The sequence below is a fragment of the Talpa europaea genome (assembly GCF_964194135.1).
Source record: "Talpa europaea genome assembly, chromosome: 1".
Taxonomy (NCBI): Eukaryota; Metazoa; Chordata; class Mammalia; order Eulipotyphla; family Talpidae; genus Talpa; species Talpa europaea.
The window spans coordinates 115,077,901-115,090,082 of NC_140073.1; the positions used below are offsets into that span (position 1 = coordinate 115,077,901).

A 12,182-nucleotide genomic window follows, 5' to 3' on the forward strand; every position below is an offset into this window, starting at 1 on the left:
TCTGAAGTGTATTCTAAGATGTAGATGGTAGACAGCATAGAACGTAAGACATTACAGACAAAACTGGAGATGAACAAAAAGATGGAGAGGCAGAATTCAACACAAAAGATGCTTTGATGCTTCCAAGAGGAGCTGCTATACCTCGTGCAGGCACTTTGGGTTTAATTTCTGGAAGAACTTCAGGCTCAACCTCTTCCTCAGGTACAAATTCTTCCTCCTCAGGAGGAGCTTCTTCTTCCTCTAGAGGAGCTTCTTCTTCCTCGAGTAAAACTTCCTCTTCCTCAGGTAGGACTTCCTCCTCGGGAACAATTTCTTCTTCATATGGAACTTCCTCTTCCTGAGGCAGAGCTACAGGGACTGGAACTGCCTCACGTTTCTTTGGCACTTTAAAGATATTGTTCAGTTGGACATGTGTCACTTGTGTGTGCAACATTTACAACAATGGGCAACAAGAAAAGCAAATCTCTGTCATCATAGAACATCAGTTATCATCAAAGTAAATGTCCCTGAGCATTAATTATAATTAGTAGGCTGTATAACACCAGTTAGTTTTCCTTTTGCCCAGGCTCTGTAAGAGATTAAAGTACCTTTTGGTGGTGGAACTTCCACTTTTTTGGTAACAGGTGTTGGTTCTTTTTCTTCTGGGATAAGCTTCTTGGGCACCCCTGGCACTTTAAAGATATTATTTGTCTTTAAGTGTGAGTTCCTTTATATGTGTTAGAATAGTAGTTTATGAAAAGGAATCACAAAGTACTCAATTTTTATATTTCTAACAAGACAGACAGTTTTCTAAAACATAATGTTATGGAGGAATTTGTAAATGAACATACATAAATGGAAGTTTTTCCCTATGAACTTTAAACGATGAAGCGATGTACCTTTTTCAGGTGGAGCCTCTACTTTCTTAGGAGCAGGAATTGGCACCTTCTTCTCAGGCACAGGCTTCTTAGGCACTTCTGGGACTTTAAAGAAATGATTTAGAGAAAAATTTTATGCAACATAAAATTTTAAGTCCAAGTGTACTCTCAAACAGATGGTAATAAAAGTATGATCAAGGTATTTTAAGAAGATTTTTATCTCTAAAATAGTATCTTTACTTTTCCGTAAAGGAATATTAAAGAGTTGTCTCACCAGAGAGCATGGTATTGAACCAATTAATTTTTCACTTACATGCAAATGTGAAATAAAAATTATTTGGTAACATTGCAAGTATATGTACCTTTGGCAGGTGGAGCTTCCACCTTTTTAGGAACTGGCACTGGCACTTTCTCCTCTGGAACAGGTTTCTTGGGTACTTCAGGAACTTTAAATATATCAAATAGGGTTAGTGTCACATTTTTCACCCATAAATAGTCTAGCAATTTCAGGAGTTAAATGATGCATCATAGATAGTCTAACAATTTCACTTTAAGATTAAAAATTAAAATAATTGCCACAAGACAAAGATCAAGAATTACACAAAAATTAAAAAACACCGAAAAAACATAATGATGAAGACAACACACAATGCTGGTGATTCTGTCCATCTTGGTATTTCAGTAAGAGTCTGTTGTGCACTAAGGACTTTCTGCTAAGCATAGAGCATCAGCCAGCATGCTTCAATGACAAAATTCAGAGATGAACACATGGTAAGTAGTTGGTGGGTCTTGGTCTTGGCATTGATACTTTTAATATCGTGGGGAAAGAACTGATATGGCTCACAAGCTATACTACATGGGTAAATCATGGCATTATCCCACTGACAGATTTTAAAGAGATGTACCTTTGGCTGGTGGAGGCTTCTCTGCTTTAGGAGCGGGCTCAGGAACTTTTGGCTCTGGCTTCTTTGGAATCTCAGGCACTTTAAAGATATTGTTTATGGGTAAGCTCTAGCTACTAGCAACACATTCTTACGAAGCACACTTGACATTTCTAACAACAGATACCAAGGTACAAAGGTTTGGAACTCAGAAGAAGTTAACTATTTATAGGCAGATTAAGGCTTTTATAGGCTCACAATATGGGTGGTAGTATACCTTTTGCTGGTGGGGCTTCCTTCTTTTTGGGGACTGGAACAGGTTTCTTCTCTTCTGGAACAGGTTTCTTGGGTACCTCAGGCACTTTAAAGATATTACAAACAATTTTGGAAATGTTGCAGAAAAGATGTAAAGTGTGAAAAGCAACTGCAGAAATCAAATATATTTTGATTATATTTAAATATATTTTTGAGTATGTTCTTCAGCATCTAAGAGTGTCTGTTCTAAATTAAGCAGAATGGATCATCAAAGCTATTAAAGCCCAGAATCTGACCAAATTTGACACCCAGACTCCAAAGATGCTGATATGCACCCCTATGCAGAAGACATAATCTACCTTTGACTGGTATAACGGGCACTACTTCTTCCTCAGTTATGAGTTCCTCTTCTTCATAAATGTATTCTTCTTCTTCATGGTATTCTTCATGGCTTACAATTTCCTCTTCAAAGCCAATCTCTTCTAGTTCTTGCATTTGAGATATATCTGGCACTTTAAAGATATTATCTTTAGGTTGGACATTTTCCAATTACTCAACAAAATTAAGACACATTAGGAGCATAGCCAATAGTACAGAAGAAAGAACAGGCTTTATCTTTCTCACAGAAGATCTTCACATACAAAACTGAACGTGAACTCCATACAAAACTGAACATACCAAACAACACTCCATACCAAACAAGACAAACAGTAAATTAAAAAGATTGGTATTAGGTACCTCTAACAGGTGCTTCTACTTCTTTTTTAGGAACAGGTACTTTTTCTTCTGTGACAACCTTCTTGGGCTTCACGGGCACTTGAAATATTAAGTATAAGGACATTTTATTGTCAGAATAAGGCTACCCAGCCAATTTTGCTTTGTTAAACTTTTAGCAGTTAAATTTTTTGCAAGTGCCTCTCATAATAGATGCCTGTAATGCAAGTATTAATCTATATGAAACTTGATATTTTCCATGGAAAGAATTCTAAACCTCAATGGGGTAAAATCTTATAGAAGTACTCAAGTAAGTCAGGGGTAGCAGAGCCTATATGTAAAATGAGTTTTAGTGTTTAGGTATCTCTGCTTGTAGGCAATATTCTTTATTGAAAAGCTATATTTACTTCTGGACAATTACTTTCTGAAATTGCAGAGAAGCTATTTTATTCTTAATAAAAAATAGGAAAAAAGACCAGACACTGAGTTAATAATTTAATAAATCTTCAAATTGACTTTAGGATCAATAACAGATATCTAATCATGATGATATTATTATTTTTTTAGATTTATTTATTTATTTATACAAGCACTGGGTACAGTCAGCAGTGTGGGAGGGTGAGAGAATTCACCAGTCAGAGCGGAGAGCAGAGCAGGCAGACTGATGAAGTACACTGCTGAGGGGAGCAGCGGGAGGCAGGAAAGGTCTGTATGCCATGTGGGACCCTCACCTGGTGGACGGGCATTGAACCAGCGTTGCAGAGGCTGTGGGCAGCTTCGCAACCCAGCGCTCAACCCCTGTGCCACCGGGGGAGGCCCCATGATGATATTCTTATATCATTAAATCAATTTAGATAAATCTTAATTCATATGCCAAATAGTCAGTGATTTTAATTTCAAACATCACACATATCTGCACATATAAGTAGATATAGTAGTAGATGGCAAGACACATCTATGGTTTAAGATGTTGTGGATATATTTTGAAATAACCTGTCCATTTATTTATTTAACTCCTTTATCTTTTCTTTTAAAGATGACTTTATCTTTTTACCCTATATTTGGAAATTTGTATAAGCAATATCCTCCTAATACTTCATTTAAAAGACACAAAACAATGAAATAAAGCAAAACATTAACAATGACTTAATTTTAAAAGAGATATTATAAAAGAGCACAATCTAGGAAGGAAATTATTATACCTTTCACAGCCGGTTCAGTCACCTGTTCTTTTTCACGTTTGGTAATTGAAATGTGTACTTTTTCCTCAACAACTTTCTTTGATTCTTCAGACACTTTAAAGATATTGATGATTAAAGAACATTAAAACCAATGAATATTGTGTCAATGAAAACACACCAAAAATTGTAAGACGTAAGAATCAAGACTAGAACAACACAATCACTAAAAACAAAGACCACTAGACAAGATAGGAAGACAGGTTTACAGAACACAAGTAACAGGCATTTGGGTAGTTATTACTCTGCAATGTACCTTTGGGTGGTAGAGGTTTGAGTTTCTTAGGAATGAGCGCTGGCACTTTTTCTTCAGGAACAGCTTTCTTTGGCACTTTAAAATACCAAGATTAACAGATTTAAAAACCTGAACCAGATTTCTCAAGAGTAGTAAGAACAAAAGATTAAGAAATACAACACATAACACACACATGATTTGCACACTCTTATTTCGACGTGTATTTATAGTACAACAGACATGTAGGAAACAGGTCTCATAACTGATAATGCTTTTCTCACTCTACCTTTTGCTGGTAGGGCCTTTGGTTTTTTGGGAACCGGCTCTTCTTGCACAGGCTTTGCTGGGATAGGCTTCTCAGGTTCTTTAAAAGTATACAGGATATTTAATAATTAGACTTAGGATAGAAATAAAAATGGTATTTCATAAATGGATTCAAGAATTAAAATAATGTATCTTTCATCTAGAATGTAGCCATAACCTTTGCAGGTGAGTGAGAAGCAGAGGTCCAAGTAGATTATGATCTAAAAGCCCTACCCAAGATTATAGTTGCCCATTCCTCCTTGCTGTTAACTTCAGTTAGGTAATTGTAACTCCTTTTAATGTATTAAAATTCTTGTTTCATTTCAGTAGCTAAAAATCATGGTTAAAACTTTTGTCAATATAACACTGGTTTTCAATGATATCTGTGAAACTAAGAGGTCTAAAACATCAGAAATTGAGTAAGTGAAATAATACTAATTCATTAAAAAATTTCAGTATAAACTTACTCTGAGTAAAATAAATGAATTCACTGGAGTTGAAATTATATGCCAACAAATTTGATCTCCATTAGATAAACACATTTGCGTATGGGGGTGTTCTTTTCTGCCTTTACTTTTGAAGCAGCCTCTGTCAAGTTTTGATGAGAACTGTGAGAGGGTATATGTTCTCAATAGCCTGCCATGCTTAATGATAACAACCTTCAGAATAAGAGGAGTCCAGAAACTTTCTATCATGTGCTAGGATGACTTTAGCAACTGAAGATAAACTCAATCTTTTTGAGAGAGAAACTTAGCAACATTTGCTATTTTATGTACAAGGAAAATGAGGGGGAAATTATATTATTTCCAGAACAAAATCTAGCAATAACCTTAAATAACCAAAATCTAGCAATAAATCTTAATTTATGGAGATTTTTTTTTTCGCCCTAGAAGTTATCCAAGAGAAAAACATTTAAATTTGCCAAATGAAACAAAGTTCCTTTCAAAATTTTTGGGGCATCCACACTTTAATTCTGTTCTAATAGAATGTGCACACATTTAATGTAGTTTAAGTTTGCAGCTTAGCTCATACCTGTTACATATTCTTCCTGTTCTTTATACTCTTCATAATGTTCAAATTCACGTTCTGCATATTCTTCATACTGATCATATTCTTCTGTTGGTTCATATTCCTCAAATTCTTTATATTCATATTCTTCAAGTTCTTCATATTCCTCTTCCCGTTGAACTGAAACAGTTTCTTCTTCTCGGGTGTAAGACCATTCTTTCTCTTCTGTTACAGTTACTTCTAGAATAATTGACAACAGGCAGCATTTTACTTGAAATCCATATGGGGTGACAGTGTCAGCGCATTTTGATTTCATTCCTTTATGATGGCCTCATGCACTGTTTATGGGAAATCCTGACTGATCAAGGTATTAGAGACTGTACATTTGCTACTTATGATGTCAATGTTAGATGCCCTGCCTTTAATCAACCATAAGCCAATAGAGATGGAAGTCAAATTAGGGACTAGCAGGCAAAATGCTGCAAAGTTTCATGCTTCATTTTATTATTTAATCAAAGAAAAATATACCTTTAGCGGCACGAGTTTCTCTTTTTGGAACTTCAATGGTTACCTTTTCTTCTTTAATAGCTCGTTTCTTTAATTCAGTCACTTTAAAAAGAGTAATTATTAAAAGTAAATTGCAAGATATTAAATATATACGTGTTCAGAGAAATTTTGTACAAAATATCCCAGGACAAAGACAATGATAACTGTGCTAGTAGTAACATTTCATTTAAATGCCAAGAAAAATCAACAGACTTGGAAATAAACGTGGTCTAACATATATATGAATATGTTTTCGAGCACTTAGTGCTTCAGAGACACTGAATAACTTTTTGAAGATCAAGTAGTATTTATAAGAGGCAAAAAAGACAAATAGTATAAAAAATGACTATCAAACAAGCATTAGACAGAAACTTGTGTTACATAAATAGTTTCTTCATCTTAATTCTAAGGTATTTTCATAAAGCTCTACCAGCACAATGTTGAAAATTCAGGATTGAAAATTTTAAATTGCATTAAAGATTGCCACATAAAACAAGGTGGGATGAGTTTGTACAGAGGCAAATAAAGACATTAGTAGACCAATATGTTTTAAGGGAGATTATCTACACATGTTTAGGGGGGAGCTTCACTTTTTTTTCAGGAAAGAAAAGAGTACTTTCTGATATCAGAATGCTGATCTTTGGGGTAATAAGATATAGCACAGGCATGTTACTCTATATTATGCATTTAAATTATTTTCTCTAATCATTCCAACTCCCTCAGATTAGTTCCAATGCCTGCATGCTTATTTTGATTTTTAAAAATTTCTATACCTTTTGCTGGTGGTTCCTCTTCTTTTTTAGGTTTAAGTTTTGGAAACTTTTCCTCCAGAACAGCTTTCTTGGGTTCCTCTGGGACTTTAAAGATAGATTTCACTTTAAAGACTTGTTTCCCTCATTCAAACCACAAAAAGTTTGAAACATAAAAGACTTGACATTTTCATTATTTTAAACATCAAACAACAATTTTAACAGTGACAACAAAAAGCAACACCCAGAATCAGTGTGTTTGGTAAAGAGGATAGGTAAGTACAGTTCTCTGCACACTGTAAGGCTCCACCCATGTACCTCTTGGTCTTCGAGGCGCCTCTTTTTTAGTGACAGCAACATGAACTTTCTCTTCCTGGGTAATTTCCATGTGCCTCTCAGTCACTTGAAAGATAATTTTAGGATTAGGGAGTTGTAGTACTTAAAGTGGACTATTTTAAAAATATATTAGCCAGAAAGTACTGCATTTTTAGAGTGACAGTGTATATGGTACACACAAATGAACTTCACAACAAATAACACTCTACCCAGAGACAAAGCTGTAGCACACATTGCCACTAACATTCACCAGTAAACTCCATAGAAAGGTGAGCCCCAAGGACAGCAGCAAGAGGGCAAAAGACAAGACAGGTTTCTAGATTTTGTGCTGGGGGATTCATTTACCTTTGGTCGGGGGAGGTTCTTCTATCTTAGCCACTTTTGGAGGAGCCTTTTTCTCCGGAACTGGTATCTTTGGCTCTTCAGTCACTTAAAAGATATCAGGCACCAGAGTCAATCATATATAAGAGAAACACTTAACATAGGCACACTTCTTTTCTTGCTAATATTATAAAAATGTGAAGACTATGTATCCATTTAAGATTGTAAAAGACACTATTCAAGAATAAAGGAAACCAAATATACCTTTAGGTGGTGGCACTTCCTTTTTAGGAACTACAGCGGGAATTTTCTTCTCTGGCACAATTTTCTTAGGTGCTTCAGGAACTTTAGAAAGATTAGATTTAAGAATATTAGTTTGAGTTATAGAAGAAGTGACATTGTTTGCAGCTAAGAAGATTTTGCAAAGATCACACATAAACACAAACACAATGATTACATTCAACAAAGGTATTTATAAATAAAGGTTTTCCCCACTATCTGAAAATAGAACATTTTTATTTGATAGATTACTTGCTGGGTCTGGGAATATTTTATTTATACTTATTTATATAACCATTCATTTATATGGAAACATTTTTGTGCATGTCCTAAAAAATAACCCAGCAAATCATACGAAATAGGCACACTCTCCTTTCAGGTAGCAGGGGATACCTATATGTGTTGACAAAATGTAGGCAGTTACTCAAACTAAAGGTGTAAAATAGCCGTTAAGACAAATGGTATCACAACCTTTGAGAGAGAATTGTACCTTTAGCTGCTGGAGGTTCCTCTTTTTTAGCAGGAATTTTCGGTTTTGGTACAATTTTCTTCTCATGTTTTTCAGACACTTGAAAAGATTATAAAATACACGTGTGGAAAGTCCATATTTCTTTTTTAACAAAAATGTAAGGAATCTTTTTATTTTTAGATATATTTATCAGCATTTGCAGTATAGTCAATAAATTAACTACAAGAGAACATGAAGAATGGGACAAGCCAAAAACACACAAGGCTGAAATTAATTTAAGAGTTGGTATACCTTCAGCTTGTTCAACTTCCACTTTCTTAGAAATAAAATGCAGCTTTTCTTCCACAACATATTCCTCAGGCTCTTCCATCACTTTAAAGACATCAATTGTAAAGAAGATAAATTGTAGTGGTTTCTTTTTTAATTTTAGCTATAATCTATCACTTCAAAGAATAAGTGAAACAGCAAAAGTTCAACACTTGCCAAATTCCTGGTTATTCCTAATTAAAATACCCAAAGAAGAACATTTCATTTTATTTATTTTTTGGAGGGCATCTGCAAAGAAATTTACTGTTCCAAAGAAGAACAATTAAATTAAGGCATATGCTCTAGTAAAGAATATGGGAAATGTATGACATTTATTTAATTTCCAAGTGTAGCATAAAGATAATGCCTGTATTCAGAAGAAGAATTGGACAAGTACAAGACAAAAACAATTCTAGTGGTTAAATTAAGATGAACACAGAATTTGAAGATAAGGTTCAAAAATAATGTAAGTTTCCAGATTTGAAGGCTACAGGCAGAAACATATGCTTGAGGAATCTGGATTGCATATGAAAAATCTATTGATGACTTGGAAACAAGATTTTTGCCTACCAGCTTTGTGGGGGCAGATAAGGTAGAGGAAGAGTCTTTGTAAGATCTTGAGTCTATGTGTTCAAAGTAAATTATAGAATAGAATGATCTGGTGACAGATACATCTCTTCACACTGATAGTAAACTTAACAGACTACCATATTTTCCCCAATTCTTTTGGACTTCGTGAAAGCAGAAGTACATCATAGAATGTCTCTCCTTTCAGCTAGTCATTAGTACGAAAGGAAATTTACAATGTATGCTGTCAAAAACTAAAATTGGATTCACACAATGAGAACTTCCCTTGTGCACATTTTATGTTTGGTTTCTGATACATTTCTACAAGTGATGTAGCCCTCTTTGAATCCATCAGATTCTGGATTTATGCCCATGATCTTACTCTCTCCCAGGAAGCACAACAGAATGGGTAGGTTTCCTTTTGGGAGTAATAGCCTGTCATACACTGTTCCAAGCCCATTCCATTAAGATTGTACAGTTTGGATTTCATTTGGATTTTTCTTCCAAGTTGTGAAGAGGTAGAGTACTTTCATTAGCTAGAGATGTGGCCAAGGGCATTTAAATGTACATTGTGATTCACTTTTCATTGGGAAGAGAGATAATTTGTTAAGGAGCTTATTGATCTCCCCTTAAAGCAGAGCTACTTTAGAACTTTCTTAGGAAAGTTCTTTCATATATATAACTTTAGCCAGAATGCTGAATTTAAACAGTAAACCTAGTGGTGCCTTAATTCATTGAAAATGTATCCCAACACTGAAATAATGCTTGTTGTTCAATCCTTACGAACTGTAGAGAACTGACATTATAGGTATGGGAACCTTGAAATAACAAGTTCATCTAATAAAAAACATTGCAGAATTTTTGTCTCCATGCATGGAATATAGTTTCCTATAAATCCTATGTGTTCCCTGCTATGCTTTCAAATATGGCCTTGCCTTCTGGAATATAGTAAGGTAATATAATTTCTTGTTTGTTTTAAATCTGTGAGTCAGGACACATTAATGAGTTGTGCCATAAGCATGACTATATATCCCCCAAATTTTAGATATTAAACCACCAGGGTAAAGATTATGGCAGTCCATTACACTCTATCCAATTATAAATGTATATGGCTACTCCTGCTCCATCAGTTACTCATGAATACCTTAGCTAATTCTTCTCAGCCAAGTAAAAGGGGATGGACAAGAAATCCATTGGACGTCTAAGTACTGTTCCTGAATCTTGTGTTTTAAACAAAAGTAATATCTAATGAAGCCACTGAATTTATGTCATTTGCATTAATCCGATAAACTATATGTTGAAGAAAACATCTCACCAAGTCTCCAGATCATCTCTAGCTTATTTGCATTGTTTACCTTCATATTCTGTGATCTCCACTTCTTCCTCCTCCTCCTCCTCTCTTTCCTCTTCTCTATAAACTGAAACAGACACTCTTTCCTCTTCTTTTGAATAACTCCATTCTTCCGTGGCAGATACTTTAAAAGATAAGTTTAATTTCAATTCAGCCTCCTGAAATACTAATAATTGGTGTTTGACAAAGATGAATAATGGTTCTTCTATCTGCTTAGGTGCTTCATAGTATTTCCTCATTACAAGAAAGAGAGAGTTGACTTGAAGATGTTATGACAGAACAGCCCGAAGACTGAGAAGAATATTCAACTTATGTCCACATCCACAATTATCATATTTTTAGCACACTTTCACTTTCTTAGAATGATTCAGGACCAGTGTACACACAAAAGATTCAGTTTCAGAAACTACAAGTAGTCACTGATAAAGACAACTTCTAGGGTAAACAATCACAACTGGAAAAAAGAAGAGTTTTTGAGGAGATACACGCAAACTCATTCCTCCCGCAATCCATGTACCTTCATGCCGCGTGACTTCGACCTTTTGAGGAACTGCAACAGATAGTTTTTCTTCAGCGACAAGTCTTTTTTCTTCTATGACAGTTTTCTTAGAAACTTCAGCTTTAAAAAAACATTAAATTTGAAGTTTAAAATTCAAGAATCTTAATTCTCTCCAAGTTGGGGGGCAAGATTTTCATTGTACACCGCTTCACTAGCAAATTGGGCAAACAATTTGCACAGAACGAGCATATACAGACAAAAATTGTATCAGAAGAGAGACAAAGTGTCAGTGTCAGAAGATACCAGTTAGAAAATAACAAGAATTCACAGGATCATAGATTTTTGTCAGAGACATGAGACAAATCCTACCTCGGGGAGGAGGCGCTTTCTTAGCTACAGGCACTGGTACTGGCACTTTCTCCTCTGGCACAGGCTTCTTAGGCAGAGCTGGCACTTTAGAGACATTACGCATTTTTAGAACTTCAATCTCCCCTCATTGAAGCCCGACACAAAACACATACGTACAAGCATGACACACTCATGTCACAAAACTAACAAAATTGTCAGTGGCCCCGGAACATAATATTATAAAGATGGTTCTTAGAAAGATAGAGACCATACCTTTGGGTGGTGGAGCTTCCTCCTCTTTTTGAGGAATAGGTCTTTTTCCTTCAGGAACTTTCTTCTTTGGTATTTCTGGCACTTAAAGGATAGTATTTGATTTAAAATTCTCAACAAGGCAAAAGAAATGAGCAACACATGCCCATTAAAGATGGCATGCAATCAAAGAAGCGTGAAGGAAAGACAGGCTATGTCATGGACATGGGGTTGAGTACCTGGTGGTGGAGACTCCTCTCTTTGTGTGACAATGGTTATTTTTTCTTCTGTCACAACCTTCTTCTGTACTTCAGGAACTTGAAAAGACAGTAATTTTTAGAATTGACTTTATGTTTTCCAAATTAATTTACATACAGTAATTTTGTAAGAAAGTAGGCAGGTGGACAGACATTTCTGTTGAATTCTCACACCACAAAACATTCATTTTGAATGAACTAACTCAGTCAACAGATAATGAAACACAAAGATGTTTTGTACTCAAGACATTAAAACAGACTTTATTTACTAAGCAAGTCACTGTACCTTTAGCTGGTGGGGTTTCCTTTTTCTTTTCAACAGGAACAGCAATCTTCTCTTCAGGCACAGGTTTCTTTGGCACCTCAGGGACTTAAAGTTTTTAAAAAGGAATGTTAATTTCAAATACTTATCAC

The 12,182-nt window shown here is 35.2% G+C and overlaps 1 protein-coding gene across 1 annotated transcript in view; it reads right to left on the minus strand.

Moving 5' to 3' along the window:
- TTN (titin) overlaps positions 1-12,182 on the minus strand; it is a gene marked incomplete at both ends in the record, with an annotated part of 277,818 nt that overhangs the window by 141,247 nt on the left and 124,389 nt on the right. Inside the window, 25 exon segments of the mRNA XM_084258850.1 lie at positions 142-384; positions 588-671; positions 879-962; positions 1,220-1,303; positions 1,763-1,840; positions 2,016-2,099; positions 2,353-2,520; positions 2,732-2,809; positions 3,910-4,002; positions 4,202-4,276; positions 4,467-4,544; positions 5,516-5,731; positions 6,020-6,100; positions 6,811-6,930; positions 7,105-7,188; positions 7,468-7,551; positions 7,708-7,788; positions 8,213-8,290; positions 8,483-8,563; positions 10,420-10,539; positions 10,933-11,034; positions 11,284-11,367; positions 11,536-11,616; positions 11,751-11,828; positions 12,055-12,138. Of these exon segments, the coding sequence (XP_084114976.1) occupies positions 142-384; positions 588-671; positions 879-962; positions 1,220-1,303; positions 1,763-1,840; positions 2,016-2,099; positions 2,353-2,520; positions 2,732-2,809; positions 3,910-4,002; positions 4,202-4,276; positions 4,467-4,544; positions 5,516-5,731; positions 6,020-6,100; positions 6,811-6,930; positions 7,105-7,188; positions 7,468-7,551; positions 7,708-7,788; positions 8,213-8,290; positions 8,483-8,563; positions 10,420-10,539; positions 10,933-11,034; positions 11,284-11,367; positions 11,536-11,616; positions 11,751-11,828; positions 12,055-12,138 (2,523 nt within the window).